This window comes from Equus przewalskii, chromosome 5, assembly GCF_037783145.1.
Source record: "Equus przewalskii isolate Varuska chromosome 5, EquPr2, whole genome shotgun sequence".
In the NCBI taxonomy this organism is placed as follows: Eukaryota; Metazoa; Chordata; class Mammalia; order Perissodactyla; family Equidae; genus Equus; species Equus przewalskii.
Window position 1 is genome coordinate 51,921,880 of NC_091835.1, and position 24,741 is coordinate 51,946,620.

At 36.8% G+C, this 24,741-nt stretch overlaps 1 protein-coding gene across 10 annotated transcripts in view; it reads right to left on the reverse strand.

Annotated features, from left to right (window-relative positions):
- DNAI7 (dynein axonemal intermediate chain 7) overlaps window positions 1–24,741 on the reverse strand; it is a 76,492-nt gene that overhangs the window by 5,686 nt on the left and 46,065 nt on the right. For all 10 annotated transcript variants that reach the window (XM_070619326.1, XM_070619332.1, XM_070619333.1 and 7 more), the window contains 5 exons: window positions 11,185–11,260; window positions 8,457–8,617; window positions 5,759–5,915; window positions 1,690–1,904; window positions 122–289 (listed from right to left, as the gene is read on the reverse strand). In XM_070619326.1, coding sequence (XP_070475427.1) covers window positions 122–289; window positions 1,690–1,904; window positions 5,759–5,915; window positions 8,457–8,617; window positions 11,185–11,260 — 777 coding nt within the window. The remainder of the gene's footprint in view (window positions 1–121; window positions 290–1,689; window positions 1,905–5,758; window positions 5,916–8,456; window positions 8,618–11,184; window positions 11,261–24,741) is intronic.

Sequence of the window (24,741 nt, forward strand, 5' to 3'; positions counted from 1 at the left end):
TCTAACTATAATCTTGTATAAGTGAATATAGAAAACCCCTGGTGTACCGTAAGATTAATATTAAATTTAGTACCTGCTAACATTCTAAATGTCCATTTCATCTGGAAAGATTAATTCTTACCTTATAGTTTATAATAACATAAAAATGAGAGTGTCGAGTAGGGAAGATATTCAATCCAGCTTCTTTCAAAGCGGTAATGAAAGAAACAGGAGTCATCCATCTTCCTTCCAAAATAGAGGAATGCTTTTTATTATTTACTTTGATTGAAGCTAACATGCAGAGGTTTTCCTAGTTTCAATAAGAAAAACAACACTTTTATACAAGTAAGTTAAAGAAATTATTACCTCATTATCATTCTGGTTCCAGCCTTTGGGTTCTTTATACTACTTTTTAAAATCCTATATCGTTCTATAGTAGAAAGAATGCAGGATAGATATGTTTTAGGCCTGACCCAAAGGTCCCCCACAAAGTTTCCACGTTACCTTAAGCAGGTTATCAACTCTTTTTGGGTTTTATCTGAACAATCAAGAGATTGAGGGGCCAGCCGGTGGCGCAGCGGTTAAGCGCGCACGTTCTGCTTCGGCGGCCTGGGGTTCGCCAGTTTGGATCCCGGGTGCGGACATGGCACTGCTTGGCAAAAGCCATGCTGTGGTAGACATCCCATGTATAAAGTAGAGGAAGATGGGCATGGATGTTAGCTCAGGGCCAGTCTTCCTCAGCAAGAAAAGAGGAGGATTGGCAGTAATTAGCTCAGGGCTAATCTTCCTCAAAAAAAGGGATTGGACTAAAGGATTTCTCAGGTTTCCTCCTATTTTATACGTTACGATCTAAGAATATTGCGTACGTTCATAGTGAATTATAATAGCTATTTGACAGCAATGACATTGCAACTTTTAAAGATTTTTTTTTTACACATATAAGATTTAACATAATAATGCAAAATTATTATCCAGTTTCAAAGTTTGCAAAGCGGCAATCTGAAGATATACAGAGTTGACATCTCTCATCTGGTTCTAAAAGTAAAATTTGACAATATTCTAGTCTTTCTGCCACATTCATAAGGAATTTCAGGCTATCTCTCTTTCTTAAAACAACTTAAGTGAGGGATATTTTACATATCATAAAATTCACCCATTTTAAGTGCACAATCCAATGATTGTTTGTAACTTTGAGTGCTGCAACTAACACCATCAATCAGTTTTAGCATATTTCCATCCCCCCCACTATAATCCCCGATGCCTATTTACAGTTAATCCCCATACCTACCCTCAGTCTCAGGCAACTACTAATCTACGTTTTGTCTCTAAATTTCAGGCTACGGAATTTCTGACTGATGAGCAAGAGAGGCTCCTTCAGAGACCAACCTCAAACAGGATTCCAAATGGCTGGGTGATAAAGATCAGGAAGCTTCTTCAGAGTGGATCAAACACTCTGAAAGGCACACTGCAACCAGGCATTGGTCTGTCCCTAGTAACTTTAGGGTACAAATTTGCACGTCAATTATTACATGTTATTACCTATCCAATTAATATTTAATTTAGAGATTATAGCTCCAGGTATATTTTAAATATATTTATAAAGGACATATTTCAATACGTAAATCACCAGTGATTGATTGCTTTGACACACTCTTACAGTCATCAAAGAGGATTACTTCTTTGATACGACTTCCTATAACAGTGATTTACCTTAATCTGTATTTGAATCTCAGCAAATATTGTAGTCACAGACAAAAGTACTTTATTCACATCAAGTGGTCTTAGTTCCCAGGACTGGTATGGCATGTTAATATGAGAGTCTTGAATCAAGGTAACAGGGCCAAAAGTTTCCAGGTTGAATGTTATAAGTCTCTCTTCTGATTTGTAAGATACATTGCTGATGCCATCAGTTTTCCAATGTTTACCTTTATAATGAGGAAGAAAGTGATATGAGTTTCATTTTTTCCCATACAAAAATAAGATGAATGAAACCACCCAAATAACTGCGATGTTCATAAATTGATCTTTTACATTTTGAATAGAATCTCAACAAAAAGCCAACTTTGCTGGCAGTTTCTTCCTGTCTACAGGATCAAGTCTAAACTCCTCAGCATGGTACGTATGACCTTTAGAATGAAGTTCTTTTTTTTTTTTTTGAGGAAGATTAGCCCTGAGCTAACATTTGCTGTGAATCCTCCTCTTTTTGCTGAGGAAGACTGGCCCTGAGCTAACATCTGTGCCCATCTTCCTCTACTTTATATGTGGGACGCCTACCACAGGATGGCTTGCCAAGCAGTGCCATGTCAGCACCTGGGATCCAAAGCGGTGAACCCCGGGCCACTGAAGCAGAACCTGCACACTTAACCACTGTACCACCGGGCTGGCCCTAGAATGAAGTTCTGACTCACATTTCTGCCTCCATCCCTTGCCACTTCTCACACCTGTTTTCAGCCACACTTTTTTTCCTTCTCCAACAACATCATATACCTCTGAGCCTCTGCACACGCAGTTCTTTCTTCCTAGAGTACTCTTCCTTAATCTTTTAGAGAACCTCTCTTCATCTTTTTTTAAACAACTTTAAAATTCATTTGTCTTAAGTATGCAATTATTTTTAGAACATTTACCCAGTTGTGCAACCATCACCACAATCCAGTGTTAAAACATTATAATCCTCCCAATAAGATCCTTTATGTTCAGGGGCCAGCCCGGTGGCACAGTGGTTAAGCTTGCATGTTCCGCTTTGGTGGCCTGGGGTTTGCAGGTTCGGATCCCAGATGGAGACATGGCACCACTTGGCACACCATGCTGCGGTAGGTGTCCCACATATAAAGTAGAGGAAGATGGGCACGGATGTTAGCTCAGGTCCAGTCTTCATCAGCAAAAAGAGGAGGATTGGCAGCAGTTAGCTCAGGGCTAATCTTCCTCAAAAAAAAAAAAATAAAGATCCTTTATGTTCATTTATAGTTAATTCCCATTTCCACCTCCAGCCCCAGGCAACCATTAATATACTTCCTGTCTCTAAAGATTTGCCTTTTGTGAGCTGTTCATATAAATACAATCACATAATAATAGGTGGTCTTTTGTGTCTCTTATGACTCAATAAGAAAACACAACCCAATTAAAAAATGTGCAAAAGATCTGAGTAAAGATTTCACCAAAGGAGATATATGAAAGGATAATAAATACATTAAAAAGATGCTCAATATTATCAGTCATTAGGGAAATACAAATTAAAACTACACTTCACACCCACTAGAATGGCTATAATCCAAAAGACAGATAATAACAAATGTTGGCAAAGATGTAGAAAAATGGGAAACCTCGTACATTGTTGGCAGGCATGTAAAGTGGTACAACTACTTTGAAAAACAATTTGGCAGTTTCTTAAAAAGTTAAACATAAATTTAGCATTCAACCCAGTACTTCCGGTCCTAGGCATTTACCCAAGAGAAATGAAAACGTGTGTCCACACAAAGACTTGCATGTAAATGTTCTCTTAGTCTTTAAGGCCCTGTTCAATATTCCATCCTATGAGAAGGCTCCCTTAACTCTCCAGGTGGACTCATCACTGTTCTTCTCTATAGCACTTTTGTTATATAACCTTACTACAATGTATTATGATGTTTGCCCCGTCTGCCTCTCTCACAACTTTGAAAACTCGCAGAGGGAGGAACTACGTCTCATTTATCTCTATATTTCATATTACTTAGCTTATTTATGGAACAAATGAGTGAATCATTCTCTTCCTGGAATGCCCTCTCCATTTCTGCTTGGCTTTCTCCCCTCTCACATGGAGGGTTCTACTGACTATTTTTTACTCTTAAATTCAATATAACAATACAATTATATTGACAAACTAAATTATTTATAATTGCTCTTTTTGTTTTTACATTAACAAAATTATTTTAATTTGCAAAGATAAGAATTAAGTATTGCCTATAAACAAATTCTCTAAATTTCTAGTATTTCCTAGCAAAAAATTTCCCAATGGTTTAAAAATTACTGGAGTTGTGGATTACTGCTGTCTAATGACTGCAATTAAGGGTCAAATTTTACAAGTTATATTTCCCTGAATCATATAGGATAACTTCCCCTGTCTAATTCTAATTTAGTGTGAATAATCTTTAATGTGATAAATAAATATTTAGGAACATTACCATTAAAGGAAAGGAAAAGTGAAATCTCTAAAGCAACAAGAAAGGAAGAAATTACCTAATTGTTCATTTTGATATGTTTTATAGTTTAATGTACTGATAGAAATATACTGTTTTTAATAAACTATTTCTAGAATATAAATAATATCTTGTGGCTATGCCTACACAAGTATACGTATATATACATATATATATATTTTTTCTAGACATACAAAATATTTGTTATTTGAGTGGTTTAGACAAATTCAGGTCATGTATGTTTGGCAAAATGTATGAAGTGACTTTTTTTTCAGTAATAGTAATGGATTAGACTAATCTTCCACCTCTCAGTTTTGACCATTCTTTGGGATTACTAAAACCATTTAAAAAGCTAGTAGCTTCAACTCAAAATGGATTAAAACTTGAGCATCAACACCCAAAACAGTAAATTTGTAGTATTATAGCAGTCATAAAGTTTAAACTACAAAATGTTTATCCTTCTTGGTAGAGAAGTTCCTAAATTCTCTTACCCCATCATTAAATATATAGGTTAAATAATAGCTCTGTGCCTTGGTGATCTTATCTGTTCCCAACCTGCCACCAAATGTAAATCCCTTCACAAATAAATAGATGGATGTAAAATAATTCACATTAAAAACAAAGCTATACAGGGGGCTGGCCCCGTGGCCGAGTGGTTAAGTTCGCGCGCTTCGCTGCAGGCGGCCCAGTGTTTCGTTAGTTCGAATCCTGGGCGCGGACATGGCACTGCTCATCAGACCACGCTGAGGCAGCGTCCCACATGCCACAACTAGAAGAACCCACAACGAAGAATACACAACTATGTACCGGGGGGCTTTGGGGAGAAAAAGGAAAAAAATAAAATCTTAAAAAAAAAAAAAAAAAAAAACAAAGCTATACAGCTTTCATCCAGGGGCCTTAAAACTTCATACATTAATTCACAAGACCAAGACCTTTCCAAGTTCAATCTGCCCAAAATGAGATATTTGTTAAAGATTAGTGAATCATTAGCTTGTATCTCTGTTAGTACTTCTGATTGTATTGATATTTAACATTTGGAATAAGCCAGAAGTTCCCATGCTCAAACAACCAAAGGTATGAAAAGGCTTATAGTGTTGCTTTTCCTCTTTCTCAGCCTTCCCACTGCCCACTCCCCCTCCCCAATACTTGCTTGTAATAAGATTTGCAATTTATAAATTATTAACATTAAAATAATCAAATTTTAATCACTCCAATATGAATTATTTGGATTTTTTTTGGTGATTTCAGGACAGACTAGGCTTTTCATTTGTTTATTTGTTTTTGATTTGCTATACTATCTTGATATTTTTGTTCATTTCCTTATTTTTTTAAACATACTGAGATAACCATAAGGTTACTGTTCAGAGACTATGGCAGATATAAACACTTTAGGAACTAATAGTTACAAAATTCAAAAATTTTTAAACTCCAATCTTTATTCATTTCCATCCAGAGCAGAAAAAACAAAGACCCTAGAATTGGCATAGAAATACACAATATTAGAAACTCAGTTTACATATTGCATTTTCTGTTTTGATTTAAGGATTTGGATTATTGTACCTCTTTTCATTACATAATTATCAAAGCTGGTTAAGGCATTGCTGTACCTTCAGCGTCCCACCTTGCAACCATAGGATCCTCAAAAAAGATCACATTCTCATGAACCTCAAGGGTGACCTCGATGGGTGGGAAAGAGTACTCTGTTTCAAAGTCTTCTGTAGTTTCTGGAGGATATATGTATTTCTGTAATCCTTCTTTGAGTATCTTTTAAAAATGACCCAAACAATAACAAGTTAGAAGCTGATTGGTAACAGCTGATATATATATATTACTGAAGAAGCTATACAGTTATTTTTAATAAGCTCTACAGTTTGGTCCCATTTAACTATAAGTTGACTAACAAAATGTCAAAACAAAATTAAAAGATAATGATTGAGGAAAAAAATCACTAAATTTGAATGTAATTACAGAACCCTCCTATGGGCTAGGCTCTATGCTGTGATTTACTCATTATTTTATTCCTCTAAGTAATCCTATAAGGCATATATTTAACAGAGACAAAAACTAGGTCTTAGAGAAATCAAGGAATTTGCCAAAGATTACAAAATGACTTCAAAGAGGCACTGGAACTCAAAAACAGATCTATAGGACCCCAAATCCCACGTTCTAATACCTTGTTTAGGGAGTGTGGTGAAGAGAGAAAGAAGTGACCTCTTGAGAAGTGTAGAAACTAATGAATGAAAGTAAAATAAAAATAATCACATTGTATGCCTGAAACTTACACAATGTTACATGTCAATTCTATCTCAATAAGCTATGGGGGTGAGGGGAGAAAGCAAGCCAACAGCAGATTTTCCTGGGATAAGGGAGACTTGTGCACTATCTAAACGTAGCAGAGAAAGATGTAGGGAAGGGGGAAGACTGAAAATGTTACAGAGTAGAGGAAAAAATCAGACGGGGAAAAATCCTAGAGGAGATGGGAGATTATTGAAGAGATCCTTGAAAAAAAGGAGGAAGGCCTCTTGGTTGCGGGAGAGAAAAACAGGTGTGAAGAAGACTTTGGGCTCAAATGGAGACCATGGAGCGGTGGGATCAGGACGTTCTGACAAAATTCAAGAACAACAGATCTTTGGATGAATCCTTGAAAACCCCAACTCAGGCTGGGACCTTCCCATAGATAGTTTTGGAGGCCTAGTGTCACCAAAGGTCTACTTTTCCTGGACTTCCTGTGTCCTTCTCATATCCCCGAAGCAGGGAAGGCTGATTCAAATAGATTCTTCAAAGTGGCTACAGACCAGATTATCTTCCCCAGGCTTGCTCTAATAAATGCATTCTCACTTTTAGGGAGAAGCAGAAAGGAATGGTAATATCATCCCCAAGGGGGTGAAAGTTAGTCTGGGGGGATGTGAAAAAATCGTACTCATTTATGTATAAAGCCCAGATATACATATAGCACATATACAGAGATACAGTATATCTATGGTATTAAAATTTCATGAGGAAAGCAGTTAGGGGAAAAATAAGTCTACAAAGGCTCCTTAAAGGTGTGATAAGGGAAAAAACTAAAAGTTGAGAAATATTGCTCTAATACAAGAAGGCACCAAGGTCTTTAATGGGTGGGATTGTGGGACAGAAGTGCCTGGCAATCTGTACAGGATGTGTTACAGGGGAGAGCAGGAGAAAGAGAAAGGAAGGGAGAAAAGAAAAGAAAGAGAAAAGAAAGGCAGGAGAGCAAGGAGGAAAGGAGGAAGGGGCTATGACAACATAGCTGGGTATATTGGGGACACAAGCCACCATGAGGTGAAGTTAAAATAAACCAAGTCAGTACTAGTGAAAGTGTCTTTACTTATTGAGACAGGAGTGAGAAACCCCTCAGAATATTATCGAACAGCTGCTATCAACAGTATCCTTACTATTCAGTGTGATCTGCGCATCAGCAGCATTAGCATTACTGGATCAGTGCTTCTCAAACTCTAATGTGCATATGAATCTCCTGAGGGTCTTGTTAAAACGCAGATTCAGTAGATCTGAGGTAAAGGCCCAAATTGTGCATTTCTAACAAGTTCCCAGGTGATATGGATGCTGCTGGCTTCATGGGCCACACTTTGTATATCAAGGATCCAGACCACTGGTTCTCAAGCTTTCGGGCGAGTTGTGCTAAAACAGACTGCTGAACTTCGCCTCCAGAATTTCTGATTCAGTAAGACTGACATGGGGCCCATGAATTTGCATTTCCAGCAAGTTCCCAGATGATGCTGATGCTTCTAGTCAAGGGACCACATGTTGGGAACCACTTATCTAGACCAGAGGACACAAACTACAGTCCCTGAAAAATCCAGCCCACCACTGGTTTTTGTAAATAAAGTTTAACTGGAACACAGCCATGCCCATTCATTTACATATGACTGTTCCAGTGTTACAACAGCAGAGTTGAGGAGTTGCAACAGAGCCGGTATGGCCCACAAAACTGAAAATACTTACCATCTAGCCTTTACAGGAAAAGCTTGCCAGCCTCTTAAACAGACCATAGTTATTAAGGCAAATTGGCATGATCTAAACATAGGGCTGTAAGTTTACAATTAAGTTAACATGTAGGAATTCTAGTTTTAAAATCCATATTATTTTAGATTCCTCTACTTTAGTATTTGATAAAGATTTTATAAATTCAAGACAGTTTAAAATTACATTTTTTCCTTTGTGCTTGCTTAGTAGGGTTAAAGTTCAGTAGATGTTAGATCATTTGAAATAAAGTAAAAATGTGAGAAGTTATTTCACGCAGAAATTTTGATTCAAGAATCAACCTACTTCCACGACCATCCAGCCCTTCATTGGTTTGCACTGCGGCGGAAGCTCCAAAATATCCAAGTGGTAGACTCCACCCAGAGTTGTGAACTGGCATAAGTCAACCTCATTGTCGTCAAGGTCACTCGGCTTTTCATGAGCATTCTCTAACAGCAACAACTGTGCTAAAATTAATCAGATTAATTCAGTTTTCTAAATAGATCACAACGTTTGTGTATTTTCCTAGGAGAGAAATGAAAAAATTCTAATACGGTAAAGGAAGTTTTTTCTTAGCTACTAAAACTTTTCAAAGAGTAGTTAATTCAAAACTATTCACAAAGCTAACATTGGAAGTGGGAATAGCATGTGTAATGGTAGGATGTAGGGGAGGGCTCCATTTACACTTTATACACTAACATTTTAGGAATTGTATATAATAAGCCTGTGTTACTATCAAAATAAAAACTTAAAAAACATATTTTATTATAGGGAAGGAAAAATAATTTTCTCTCTACCCTTCAGAGTCATTGACTGAGACGCCTGTAATAAAAGATTAACAAGAGAAAAACAAACAGAAGCTTATTAACATGTATACCTCATGTATACAGGGGAGATACCAAGGGAAAAATGAGTAACTCAAGAAGGTGGCTTAGAACTCCAGCTTAGACAGCATCTTCAACAAAGAACACTAAATTTGTGGAGAAATGACAGGACAAGGAACACAGTTTTAGGATTTTGAGGATGGAGATAAAGGTTAGTTAGTAAAGTTTGTTACATAAATTCCTCTGATGCCCTCTCCAAGCTGATAGGGTTTGAAGTTGTCTCCAGAAATTGACCTCTGCCTTCCTGGTAGAGAGGAGAGGAGGGACACCTTTCAAAATTTATGTCTTGCTGTTAGACAAACAGGAGGAGGGCAGGGAGCTTTTCTTACATCTGCATCTTTTCAATTGCTTTCAGCTTAAAATAATCCTTATGCCAAAGTGGCATATTTTGGGGTGGCATATTCTGCTACCTTTCATTATAGAAGAGCAAAAAATGGTTTTACACAAAATTTGATAACTGCCAAATTAATTGCTTAAAATTGGACATTATGGGGATAAGAATCTGAAAAAAGAAAGTAAAATGGTGAAAAAATAAATTTTGGTCCATACATGAAATTAAAGCTAATTTTTTTTCAACAAAAATTGGCCCAGCTCATAGAAAAACAGGGATGAAGACTTGAAAGTGAAAAAACTGGATTGGATAATCTATTGTGTTCAGAAATTTTACGGGAAAATTCTATGATCCCGTAATTCTCAGTGCACAATCAGGGAAGATCTGGAGTCACATATCACCGGGACCATTCCCACGTCTCACCAAAATTCCTTCAGTATAGTGCAATGTATTAGAAAGGAAAATCAGACCACTTACAGGTTTCATCCTTTACGAGCTATGTGACTTTATGCAAGATATGCTAATTAACATCTCTATTCTGAGTTCCTTCCTCTACAAAATGAATATAATAGCAGTATCTATCTTAAAGAATTTGGAGAGTTGTGAGTTAATACATGTAAAGAGCTCAGAATTGATGCCAGACACATAGAAAAACTCAGGAATTGTTAGTCTTATTATTTATCATTACAATTGTCCTCTTCCATAAAAGGAAGCACACTGAGATGGCACTGAACTTAACCCATGGAGATCAGGCACTGAAAATTAATGGAAATATCCAAAGAAAATTTCAGTTAAGTAATTGACCTTTTTTCCTTATGTATGTTCAATAAAATGTAGACTTTAATTTTCAAAAGTATCTAATTAATAATCCATTTACCCAAAAAGAAAATAAAGAATATTGTATTCAAATTTATTTATGATATATATTATTTGATGACCACCATGTAGAAAACCTTGGTTTTATTGACAGAGGTTCATGAATTGACTATATCATATTTCTAACAGGAAAATTATCTCATAGGGGTTATAGGAAAATGATAAAGACATAAACCTAGTTGACTGCTGAAACAAAAATGTGTTGGAAAAAGTGAAGCTGTAGGAAAGAAGCCTGTTAGGAAAAATATGCTAAGAAATATATAGAAAATAGATTCCTTAGAAGTTACTGGGAAAGAAACAGAATGATAAAGTTAATGGAAAAGATGTTCATAAATCTCAAACTAAAGATTGGCAAATTAGACATCACTATCATTTTGACATTTTTCAACTATATCCAGTTGCTACTACTTGCCAGGATAACACTGAATACAAAAGTGTTGGGAAATTTCTGATTGTGTATGTGTGCTTGTGAATGTTCATTGCAACATTATTTGTAATAATAAAAACTTAGAGATAACTTTACTGTCTACTTAAGGATTTAATATTCCATTATTGGATGGAATTATACAGCTACTAAAAAAAGTAAGATTATGTGTTCTGACTTAGAAAAATGTTGAATGTTATTCATTTAAATAGAATATATATTGTTTTTTTTATGTATTTAGAATATGTTATATAGAATAACAAATATTGTTAGGTGAAACAAAGTAATTATCAACAAAACATTTCATATGATCCATGGTTTTATTAAAAATCGAGAGAGAGCACAAATAAAAGAGATTTGTTAACACTGGTTTTCTCAGAAGAGGGACTATGAAGAATTTTCACTTTAAATATATTTCTGCAACATCTGAATTTTTTTTTTTACAATGACCCTGCATTTCTTTTGTAAGCAGAAAATCCCAACAAAGCTAAATTCTAAAAATGTATTTTAGAAGAATACCTGCTAAAACTGTTTCACTTATTAATTTCATCTCTAGTTCACATTTTGTGACTTCAGGTTCTTCCTGGACCGAACTCTGCAGAAAACACAAGGACAGATGGGTGTGCTTGTCAGTGTGTCTTCAGCCCAGATTCCTTCTCTTTCTGTTCCGGTTCCCACTTCAGATGCCTGCTTCTGTAGAGCCCCAAACTGACACTTGCTCCCGCATAAAACTGGATTCAAAGACAGTATTTTAAAACTCAAGTAAAATGAGGGCATATCTCCACAGAGCTTCACGAGGGCAGGAGCTAGCCTGTTCAGATTCTCTGCCGAAATCCCTCAGGTGGAAAATAGACTAGGAAGCAAGGCAAGTTATAAAAATATTATGTATATTTGCAGTTGGGTTTTAGCCAAGTTTTAGATTTTGCTTGATTTTGGCAATCAGCTCTCAGATAGAGTAATTCCAAAGCCTGCTTCTGAGTAAGCCTCTTAAGGAAATTAAAGATGGTGTGCACCAAGTAACGTAGAAGATATCTCATTATAATCCAGTGTAGTAAGAAGAATACTACAGTAGGAGGACATAAGATCTAGAATTTATTGTCTAACTTTGTCACTAACTTACCTTTGTGACCTTGAGCGAGTCATTTAACCATTATGGGACTCAAATTCCTGACCTAACAATATATTTAATACTTAACTATGTGCTAGATATGTAATACATCTTGTAAACAACCCTAGGAGATAGCTATTTTCTTCATTTTACAAAAAAGGAAACCGAAGCTTAGGGAGATAACTGTTCTAAAGGTCAAATAAAATAATAGAAGTAAAGAATTTTCTATATTGTAAAGCACTAGATAAATGCAGTGTTGTTATAAAAATTTGGTATGTGTGTGCTAATATATTTGCAAACTGGATGATACCTGGCAAACTTCATTTGACCTCAAATACCACCTGTATTTCTACAGCAATAGAATAACCTTATACTAGAATTCTAGTCAGAAGTTTAAAGACAGTTAATCCTACCATGTCATCCTCAACCACCATTCAAAGAAGTCTCCCTTAGTAAATTATCCTTTCCCTTACTCTCATCACTGCATTGCCCTGTGTCTTCCTCTTGACCAATTGTAACACTATTGCATTCTCTGTCAACACTTTCCATCATGTCTGTGAAACTTCTCACTGATTAACTCATTTTCATTCAAAGCATTTTTATAGAGTGCCTAAATTCCACAGGCAGTGCTAGATACTAGGAATTAAAAAGAGAGAAAGAAAAAGACAAGGTCCCTGACTTAAGGGGGATCCAGTCTGAGTAAGAAGTCCAAGGTGAGAGGACTAGGGCCTAACTCAAGGTAGAAGCAATCAGAGCCATCGGAAAGAGCATATATGAAGAGAAGGAAGTCCAATCAACAGAACTTGGATGGCAACTGGATATAGAACTAAGGCAAGGGACTGGCGAAGGCTGATTTTCAGGGGTCTGGCTTAGGTAGTAACATGGATGGTGATACAATTATCAAAGAAAGGGAGGAAGGACAGCTTTGGGGAAAAATAGTGAATTTGATTGTGGATATGTTGAATTTAAGATGGCTATGGGACATCTAGGTAGCCATAATATTATCTACCATTAAAAAGACAGTTGCATTTCTTTCTTAGAGGAAGGATTTTAATCATTAAAAATGCCAAAGTTATCAGAATAATAAGCAAGGCAGGTTTTCCAATTCACATCTTCAGAAAGTTGAGAATTTTTCAGTTTAGACCATACTGGGTTTTATCTTGCAGGAAGACTAAGAATTTAGACTTTCTCAACAGAACTTTCCCTTTGATAACCACAGCACTTCAGCATGCAACAAAGGAATTTATCAGTTTCTGTATTATCACATAATAGAATAATCTTGTATTTAACACATTGCCTTTACATAATTCACAATTTTTACTATTTTGTGTTCCTCTTTAGCTCAATTGACTCATTTTTTAAGTTAAACTTCTTGGCGAAAGAAGCAATGTATCAATTTACATTCTGGTGCAAGCTCCTTAATCTTGATAACTACCCTACAATCTTTTCCTGTCATTGCAGCTGTATCATCAGATCACACTCCTGCACAAAACTCAAACTCCAAACCACACTTGTTGACAATATGACCCTTCACAGTTTTATACATTATAAAAGCTCCTTGTGTTTGTTGGCAATGAAGCTGAAAAAATACTTCTTTCTTCATATTGTCATCATGTTTTATGTCTGGTAATGACAAGTCCTCTTTCATTATAATCATTTTACAGGACCAGCCCCCGTGGCCGAGTGGTTGAGTTCGTGTGCTCCACTTTGGCAGCCCAGGGTTTCGCCAGTTCAGATCCTGGGCGTGGACATGGCACCACCCATCAGGCCATGCTGAGGTGGCATCCCACATCCCACAACTAAAAATATGCAACTATGTACTTGGGGGTTTTGGGGAGAAAAAGGAAAAATAAAATCTTTAAAAAAAATCGTTTTACAAAATTGGCCATTTTCCATGTATATTTTTCTTCTGGGTAAACTTTATCAATGTTTTGTCAAGTCTCAAAAATTACTGACTGGAAATTTTTTTGAATTTCACTAAATTTATGGATTTATAACAAACCTATAAAAAATAACATTTTCTAAAAAATGTTTGCCTGGAAATGTTGACAGAATATGAAGCAGAGAAGGTAGCTAAAGTATAACTTTTCAATGACATCTTGGCTCAACAGATACAAGAACTGACTTATAATACGGAAGAACTCCATGGAACACTAGCAAAGTTTTTTTTTTTTTTTTCAATTTTAAAAAACTTTTATTTTGAAATAATTTTAGATTTATAGAAGAGTAGCAGATACAGTCCAGAGAGGTTCCATAAACCCTTTACCCAGCTTCTGCCAGTGGTAACATCTCACACAACCAGGGGATAGTTATCAACGCTAAGAAATTAACATTGGTATTGACTTTACAGGTTAGTACAGATTTCACCAGTTTTCCTACTAATGTCTTTTTTCTGTTTCAGGATAACAAATTGCATTTAGTCCTTGTGTCTTCTTATACTCTTCAATCTGTGACAGTGTCTGGGTCTTTCATTGTCTTTCCTGACCTTGACACTTTTGAAGCGTACCTGTCATTATTTTGTAGAATGTCTATTAATTTGGGTCTGTCTGATGTTTTCTCATGGTTAGACTGGGGTTGTGCATTTTTAGGAAGAACACCCCGCAGGTGAAGAGCTCTCACTGTGTCAGATCAGGAGGTGTGTGATATCAACATGACATCATCCGTGATGTTGACCTTGATCTCTTGCATAAGTGGTGTATGCCAGGTTTCTCCACCATAAAGTTACTATTTCTCCCTTTCCATCATCTATTTGACAGAAGAGTCACTAAGTCCCACCCACACTCAATGGGAGAGGATTAAGCTTCACCTCCTGGAGGGAAGAGTGTCAGAGAATGTGGATATATGCTAAAACCACCACAGTAATTCACAAATATTTTGGAGGAGATTCCTTGAGGCTATTCAACTATCCCTTTTCTCATTCAAGCTTACTAGCAAAGTATTTTTTATTGCAACTTGATAAATGTGCAGATCTTATAAGATGGAAATTCTTTTAATATATATGCAATTTGAATTTGATATGAAAACATAGCCTGGATCATGAACAAGATCAGTGGAAATCAACTAGAGAGTCCAGAAACAGATCTCAGGATCCACTAGGGAATTTAGCATATGGCATTTCAGATCAATAGGAAAAGCCTAATATGGTAAGTGTTTTGAGACAGCTGGCTAGATCTGAAATAAAATAAATTTAGATTCTTTCTTCCCACTTTACACTAAAATAAATTCCAGATGGATACAAGATTTAAATGTAAAAACATGACTAAACCAATCAAAAGCCACAAAACTCATGAAAGTATTTGAAGGGAACATAGGAGACTGATATCAACAATTATCAATGAAATAGGTGATCTTGATATTGCACACCTGCAAAACATTAATACTGAATACAAATTTGAAAGAATGTCTTGAATTTTTCTTTTAGCATCTAAAAAAAGGTTTTAATTAAAACATTTCTTTTCAAGTAATTTTATTGGGATTATGATGGTTTATAACATTGTGTAATTTTGGGTGTACATTATTGTTTATCAATTCCTGAAGACACTTCATCGTGATCACCCCAGTAGTCTGATTTTTATCCATCACCATACATATGTGCCCCTTTGTCACTTTTGCCCACCCCCTAACCCTTTTCCCCTCTGGTAACCACGAATCTGTTCTCTTTATCCATGTATTTGTTATCTTCCACATATGAGTGAAATCATATGGTGTTTGTCTTTCTCTGTCTGGCTTATCTCGCTTAACATCATACCCTGAAGTTCCATCCATGTTGTTGCAAATGGGATAATTTTGCCTTTTTTTATGTCTGAGTACTATTCCAATGTATGTATATATATATATAATATACACCACATCTTCTTTATCCTTTCATCTGTAGAAGGGCACTTGGGTTGCTTCCACATCTTGGCTATTGTGAACAGTGCTGCAATGAACATAGGGTTGAATAAATCTCTTTGGATCATTGATTTCAAGTTCTTTGGAGAAATACCCAGTAGTGGGATAGCTGGGTCATATGGTATTTCTATTTTTAATTTTTTGAGAATTCTCCATTCTATTTTCCATAGTGGCTGCACCAGTTTGCATTCCCACCAGCAGTGTGTGAGCATTTCCTTTTCTCCACATCCCCTCCAGCATTTGTTTTTTGTCTTGGTAATTATAACCATTCTGAGAATGTCTTGAATTTTATTGTCCATCAAAAGATCTATACAAAGGAAATTCATTGATCTGAAATGCAATTTTCTCATTAAAAGATCATTGAAATTTAATTAGAGCTCCAGAATAAATTGTTAGAACTGACTCTTGATAAGGAATTGATGATGAATTTTGAAAATACAGCATCATTTGCTTCCTTTTGGATAAAAGTTAAGAATGATTATCCTGAGTTTGCTGAAACACCACTCATTCCTGTGGCTTTAATACCATCTATAGTCCAGTGGTCCGCAAGTCTATGCTGGTGATGCTCTTCAGGACACACACACTCGGTACTGCTCAACTCTAGAAGGGCAGGGCACAATCTGCACAAGAACATAGTAGCTGTGTGTGACTTTTCCTCCGAACTCCAGGTTCACATTTGCCTACTTGACATTTCCATTTGTGTGTTCCAAACTTACCATACCCAAAATAAAACTCTTGTTTCACAGTCACTCTCAACAAATTCAGCCCATTCCTGTCCATCTCGGTAAATTGCACCACCATCTGCTTAGTTTGCCAAAATAAAAACTCAGCAGGATTTGTTTATTTTAACTGCAAAACATGTCCCAAACATAATCCACTTTTCCAATTCTCTTACTACCACCTTTGTCCAAACCACCAGGACCTCTCATGCCTTCCTACTACTATTTAACTGGATACTGTGCTTCTACTCTGGCCCCTCACATTTGTTCTCTACATAGTAGCCACAATAACCTTTCAAAGCCATAAATCAGATTGTGTCATTCTTCTACTTACAACACTCTAATGGCTTCCCACTACATTTACAATAAAATCTTAATTTCTTCCTGGCCTGCAAAGCCCTGCTTCAACTGGCTTCTGCTTCTCTCTCTGACAGCATAACATACCACTTTCCTCCTTGCTCACCACATGTCAGTCTACTGGCCTTCTCCCTGGTCCTCATTTCTGTCTTAGGACCTTTGCAGTAATTGTACCCTCAGACTAGAGTATTTTCACCCTAATCATTGTATACATGATTCTTTCTGGTCATTCAGGTCTCAGCTTAAAGAATAACTCATTATACAAGCCCTCTATAATTACACAATCTGGTCACCACCAGTCACTCCCTATCACATAATCCTTTTTAGTTCTGTGCATGGCATTTATTACCATCTGCTATTTTCCAATTTTTCTTATTTATTGTTGGTTTCTCCTGACTTGTATGTAAATTATGAGTGCAGGAATCTCATTTATCCTTTCACCACTGTCCCCTGAGAGCCAGAACAGTGCCTAGCATTTATAGGTAGGCATTCAACAAATATTTGTTGAATAAGTAAAGAAATAAGAACAAGGTGCAGAGTATGGAGATGTGTTGGAAATGGGTTGCTGAAGTAAATACATGGGAAATTGAAGGTTGTTGAATGTTAACACTAGGTTTTTTACATGGGCTATTCTCATGGATTTTTTTTTTTTTTTTTTTTTTTGAGGAAGATCAGCCCTGAGCTAACTACTGCCAATCCTCCTCTTTTTGCTGAGGAAGACTGGCCCTGAGCCCATGCTTATCTTCCTCTACTTTATACATGGGACACCTACCACAGCATGGCATGCCAAGCATGGCATGCCATGTTCACACCTGGGATTCGAACCGGTGGACCCTGGGCCGCTGAGAAGCGGAACGTGCGCACTTAACTGCTGCGCCACTGGGCGGTCCCTCTCATAGATTTTTAATTTATCCATTATGATGCCAAGAAGTCCCTGAATCTCTAAGGGTATTTCATGTCTCCATATGTTTCCCTCTGACCAGAATAATTTCCTTTCTTCCCATCTAAACCCCTCCAGGCCTATCAAAAGATTTTGCTCAAATGTTACCTCATCAGAGAAGGCTTCAGTCTGTTCACTCTGTTCCTCTTTTGGTTTCATTTTGATCTCTTAACTCCCACACATAATCTCTCTCATTGCACATATCAGAATGTATGGTAACTGCTACTCTTCCCCTCCACAAGATTGTTGGCTCATTAAAAACAACAATCACATTGAATTCCTTATAGAGGGCACTTAGTAAATGTTTTTCATATATATGTAAAATAAATGTTTTATATATTATATATACTCATATTTATATTAAATGTATATAATATATATACTCATATTTGTGTTAAATCTTGTATCTATTTAGAGTATCTTAAAGACAAAGACTATTTTTAACTTGAGTTTTAAAAAGTTCAAAGATCCATATACTATCATGCACGCCTCCAAGACCATTAAAACATTTCTGAAGGTGATTATCATTTTTAAAAAACAACATTTCTCATAAATGTGGCAGACTTAGATTAGGCTTTCTAAAAATTTTGTAAGCTATATTAATTAGGAAGACAGTATTACCCAATACCTACAATATTACTGTTTTATTAGTAGTAGACATTTAAATTAACTGAAATATGGTATTAAGAGCCCTCTAGTGGCAAAATTCTTAATAGACTCATGAAAAAGGAATGACAGAATTTGGACTATCTTTTAACTCTAAGAAATTTTTTAACTAACAAAGTACTAAATACTTGTTATTTGTGACCATATCACATATCAAGCATAACTCAGGTATTTATATGGGCCATAAACTCCTGCATTATTACACTAATATTTGCCTTGAAATCAGCCTCCAAATTCATTAAAAAGGTATGAGAAATGTAATATTTATATTAAAATATGCCAACCTAAAATTATAAAGGTAAACATTTTACTCTAAATCAAAAAAAAATGTTTTAGAGAAATATCTTCCACTAAAGACAAAACATAGTAAGTCTGCCTACTGTTCTTGCAGGTTGCCCTTAATTTACACATATACTCAAACAACCACATATACACAGACACACACAAGTTAAATTTCATGCATTTTTATGTTGGTTTTACAATTTAGAATATATTTCGTCACATAAAGAAAACAGTGTTAGGAATGACAGTTGGGATTATGATAGTCCCTACCTTGCTATGATTATGAAGGAATACAAACCTAACCACCATCCATAAACACTGCTCCAAATTCCGTCTGAGTTCCAACTGGACTGCAAGGAGCACACTTTTCCTGAGGCCGTTGCAGTGGTGGAAGTGAAGCCTTCCTATCACCGCTTGTACCAGGCTGGATCACTACAGGGATCAGAACTGCTGAAGAGAAGGTCCCAAGAATCCCCAGCGACAAGCTTGTAGATTCCCTGAATATAGCGGAAATGGTTCCCAGCACACCCACTACAATTTAAGGGGTCATAAGTGTCTCTAAAACACAGAATAATTTTAAGGTGGATTGTGGTTGAATTCCTTGACATGGGTGGCTGTTCTTATGTAGGTTGTTCACAACAAATCAGACTCAACTCTTTTAACCACTTAACCATCCATTCATTCACTTATTCCTTCATTCATTCAAAAAATATTTATTGACTATGAACAGCTAATCTTTGACAAAGGAGCTGAGGGCCTACAATGGAGGAAAGAAAGTCTCTTCAACAAATGGTGCTGGGAAAACTGGACAGCCACATGTAAAAGAATGAAAATCAACCATTCTTTTTCACCATTTACTAAAATAAACTCAAAATGGATCCAAGACCTAAAGATTAGGCCTAAAACAATAAGTCTTCTAGAAGAGAATATTGGCAGTACACTCTTTGACATCAGCTTCAAAAGAATCTTTTCGGACACCATAACCCCTCACATGAGGGAAACAATGGAAAGAATAAATAAATGGGACTTCATCAGACTAAAGAGCTTCTTCAAGGCAAGGGAAAACAGGATTGAAACAAAAACACAGCCCACTAATTGGGAAAAAATATTCACAAGTTATTTATCCAACAAAGGGTTAATCTCCATAATATACAAAGAACTCAGACAACTCAACAATAAAAAAATCAAACAATGCAATTACAAAATGGGCAGGGGACATGAACAGACATTTCTCCAAAGAAGATATAGGGATGGCCAATAGACACATGAAAAGATGCTCATCATCACTAATCATCAGGGAAATGCAAATCAAAACTACACTAAGATATCACCTTACACCTGTTAGAATGGCAAAACTATCCAAAACCAAGAGTGACAAATGTTGGAGAGGTTGTGGAGAAAGAGGAACCCTCATACACTGTTGATGGGAATGCAAACTGGTGCAGCCACTATGGAAAACAGTATGGAGATTCCTCAAAAAGTTAAGAATAGAAATACCTTATGACCCAGCCATCCCACTACTGGGTATCTATCCTAAGAACCTGAAATCAGCAATTCCAAAAGTTCCATGCACCCCTATGTTCATCGCAGCATTCTTCACAATAGCCAAGTCATGGAACCAACCTAAGTGCCCAGCAACTGATGATTGGATAAAGAAGATGTGGTATATATATACAATGGAATACTACTCAGCCATAAAAAAGGACAAAGTCGTCCCATTCACAACAACATGGATAGACCTTGAGAGTATTATGTTGAGTGAAATAAGCCAGACAGAGAAAGACGAACTCTGTATGACTCCACTCATAGGTGGTAGTTAACATATGGACAAAGAGAACTGATCGGTGGTTACCAGGGGAAAGGGGGGTGGGGGGAGGGCACTAGGGGTGAAGTGGTGTACCTACAACAAGACTAATAATAATGTACAACTGTAATTTCACAAGGATGTTAACTTTCATAACCTTAATAAAAAAAAACTGATGAGGAAAAAAGAAAACTTTTAAAAATGATCAGGCTGGGCATATCAATATTTATTGAAATACTGAAAAAAAAATTCCATTTTGTTGAGAAATTCCTGGCAAGAACTGACCTGACAATATATATTTCACTGACATGGGAAGGAAACGTCAACAAGCAACCGACTTCACACTTTAAACATTGCATGGATTCAGATCCCAGGTAGCTGCAGAAGATATGTAATACAAATATTCAGACATTACAGATTGTAGGTTTACACAGACCAATGATAATAAACAAAGCTAAGCCAAAAATATATATATATATTTATTGAGCCCCTATCATGTACCAGGCCCTGTGCTCACTGTAAATATGAAGTCTATCAAGATATTCTTGTCCTCAAGATCATAATTTAGTGTTTAAGGTAAGAATTCTAATAATTAAACAGAATGATAAGAGCATAGTAGAGAGACACCTCATTTAGTCTGAAGAAAAGGAGAGGACTCTGTGGAGGTAAAATATAAGGTAAGTGTTGAAAGACGAGTAGAAGTTAGATAAACTGGATGAAGGACAATGGGAGGGAGGGGATGTCACAATGACAGAACAGCAAGTGAAGCCACACAGAGGCTCATCATGAACTTTCCCCCTTTAAAAGCACAAAGGAAAATATATTGCTTCATTTTCTATCAGGAAAGTAATGTATGTTCAGTAGTTATTTATTGAAAATTCAAATAATACAGAGGTGTAAAGAGAATAAAAAATCACTGATAATGTATATATCACCATCCCACCTTTCTCACACTCCCTCCCCTACCACCAAGATAGCCACTGTTTGGTGGCGAGGCTTCCAGATTTTTTTCTAAGCTTCCACAAATAAGTACTTTTTTCCCCTCACAAAAACAGAATCCTATTGCAAATACAGTTATGTAACTTGAAAAAAGATCTTAACAATATATCTTAGGTATGTTTCCATATAAAAACATATAGGTTCCGGTTCAAGATGGCAATGTAGGAAGATCCTAAACCCACCTCCTCCTACGGACACACTCAATGTACAGCTACATATGAAACAATTTCCTTGGAAAAAACTCAAAAACTAGCTCAGTGACTCCTACACTTCAGGCAAACAAGAAAGAGCACAGCCAAGAAGATAGGAGAGGCTGAGGAACAATGTCGCCATAAACCCCACTCCTGTGCAGGGACCCACAATCAGGAGGGAACTGACAGACATGAGCTTCTTCCTGTGAAGGGTTTGAACCCCACATCTGGCACCCCAACTTTTAAGACCTGCACCTGAGAGACCAGCCCCCAAGACATCTAGCTTCGAAACCCAATGAGGCTTGCATCCACAAGACCCACAAGGTTAAAGCAAACTGAGAAACAGTTCTTAAAGGGCTTATATGCATTGACTCACCCATCCCGGGGCCAGTGCAGAGGCAGCCGACTGAAAAGCACCCAGACTTTCTACGAAAGGGGCTTATTTGCTTATCCTAAAGCATAGACCTGAGGAGTAGGCATCTAATTTAACACACACCCAGGGGTCTACTGAATTACTTTCCAGAAACAGAGGCCATCAGGTGCCATCTTTGCACTCTCTCTCTGTCTTCCTCCAGGTCATTGGTATCTCCCAGAAAGGAACTTGTACCTTCATCTGTGGCCCTGATTTTTGCAGCTGCCACTCAGGGGACATCTTTAGATCGCTTGGCTCTGGTGGCCAATGGCGCATCTACTCACAGGTCCCACAGGACTGTAACAAACAAAGAATTCTTAACTGGCTACCACCTCCAAAGCACAGGCACAGAGGCAACAGATCAGGAGCTCGTTCTTTCTGAATAAGAGGGCTATTAGCTTACTTTCATAGCTATGGCCTGAGGAGCAGATTTCTAATTAAACACACATCGAAGGGCCAACCGTAATCCTCCCCAGAGACCTCAGAAAGTAGGCACTATCTTTGTTGTCTCCCTCTGCTGTGATCTAGAGCATTGGAATCTCCCAGAGTGAAACCTGTACACATGTCTAGTGCCCTGGCTTTTGTGGCTGTTCCCAGGGGATGCCCCTTGATCGCCTGGCTCTCAGGGCTAGCACAGCTTGTACTCATGAGTTCAACAGGATGACTGCAAAGAAAGAAAGAGTTTTTAACTATCACTGCAGGTCTAGGCTCAGAGGGGACAGACAGAAATGCCCATCTCCCAGTCTTCCCCTGAAAGATATATATTTGCATACTTTCAAAGATGCTGCCTGAAGGTCTGGCTTCCAATCAGCCCGAATCTAGGTGCTGACTGAGATCCTCCTCTTTGGGACAATGACAGGTCTGGGCATACTATAAACCATTAGCAGCCACTAAAAATAAAGTAGGTTGCTTGGACAATCACAAAGTATTGAGAGAACACCAAGAGCTTGGGGAGGGTTAAACAATAAATTTTATCTCCTACACAAGGCCATGCCTTTAAAACTGGGAGAAGTGCCTATTTTATCTAATGCATAGAAACCAACACAGAGAGTCAAGGAAAATGGAGAAACAAAGGAATATATTCAAAAACAAAAAAACAATGGACCAACCCCAGTGGCCTAGTGGTTTAAGTTTGGCATACTCTGCTTCGGCAGCCCAGGTTTGGCTCCCGGGCACAGACCCACGTGACTTTCAGGCCATGCTGTGGTGGCAGCTCACATACAAAAAATAGAGGAAGATTGGCAACAGATGTTAGCTCAGGGTGAATCTTCCTCAGAAAAAAGAAAAACAAGATAAAATCTCAGAAAAAGACCTTAATGAAACAGAGCTGAGCAATTTACCTGATAAAGAGTTCAAAATAACAGTCATAAAGATGCTTACTGAACTTGGGAGAAGAATGGATAAGCAAAGTGAGAATTTCAAAAAAGAGACAAAAAATATAAGTAAGTACAAAACAGAAGTGACAGAGCTGAAGAATACAATAACTGAACTGAAAAATACAATAGAGAGGTTCAACAATAGACCAGATGAAGAAGAAAAAAGGATCAGTGAACTTGAAGACAGTGCAATGGAACTCACTCAATCAGAGAACTCAGTTTTCTTTTTGAGAACTCACTCAAAAAGAAAAAAGAATGAGGAAAAGTGAAGATAGCTTAAGAAACTAATGGTGCAACATGAAGTGGACCAATATTCACATTATAGGAGTATCATAAGGAGAAGAAAGAGAGAAGTGGGCAGAAAACTTATCTGAACAAATAATGGCTGAAAACTTCTCTAACCTGGGGAAAGAAAAACACCCAGATCCAGGAAGCCTAGAGAGTTCCAAAAAAAAAAAAAAATGAACCCAAAGAAACCAACACCAAGATTATAATTAACTAAAGTATCAAAAGTTAAAGACAAAGAAAGAATTTTAAAAGCAGCAAGAGAAAATCAACTTGTTACATTCAAGGGAATCTGCATTTGACTATCAGCAAATTTTTCAGCAGAAAATTTGCAGGCCAGAGGGGAGTGGCAAAATATATTCAAAGTGCTGAAAGAAAAAAATGCCAACCAAAAGTACTTTACCCAGCAAAGTTGTCATTCAGAATGGAAGGAGAGAAAAGAGTTTTTCAGACAGGCAAAAGCTAATGGAATTCATCACCACTAGACCAGCTTTGCAAGAAATGCTAAAGGGATTTCTTTAAGCTGAAATAAAAAGGTACTAATTAGTAACAGGAAAGCATGAAAATATAAATCTCACTGGTAAAGGTAAATACATAATAAAATTCAGAATAATCTAATGTTGTAAAGGTGGTAGGTTAATCACTTATAAAGCTAGTATGAAGGGTAAAAGACAAAAGTAGTAAAAATAACTACAACTAAAATAATTTGTTAAAAGATACACAAGATAAAAAGATGTAAATTGTGACATCAAAAATGTGACAAAACATGCACGGGGTAAAAATTTAGAGTTTTAGAATGCATTCAAACTTAAGTTATCAACTTAAAATAGATTGTTATAAATACAAGTTGTTTTATGTAAGCCTCATGGTAATCAAAAAGTAAATACCTGTTGTAGATACACAAAAGATAAATACAAAAGAATCTAAATATATCACTACAGAAAACCATTAAGTCACAAAGGAAAAGATCAAGAAAAGAACAAAGGAGCAGAGGAATTACAAAACAGCTAGAAAACAATGAACAGAATGGTATTAAGTACACACCT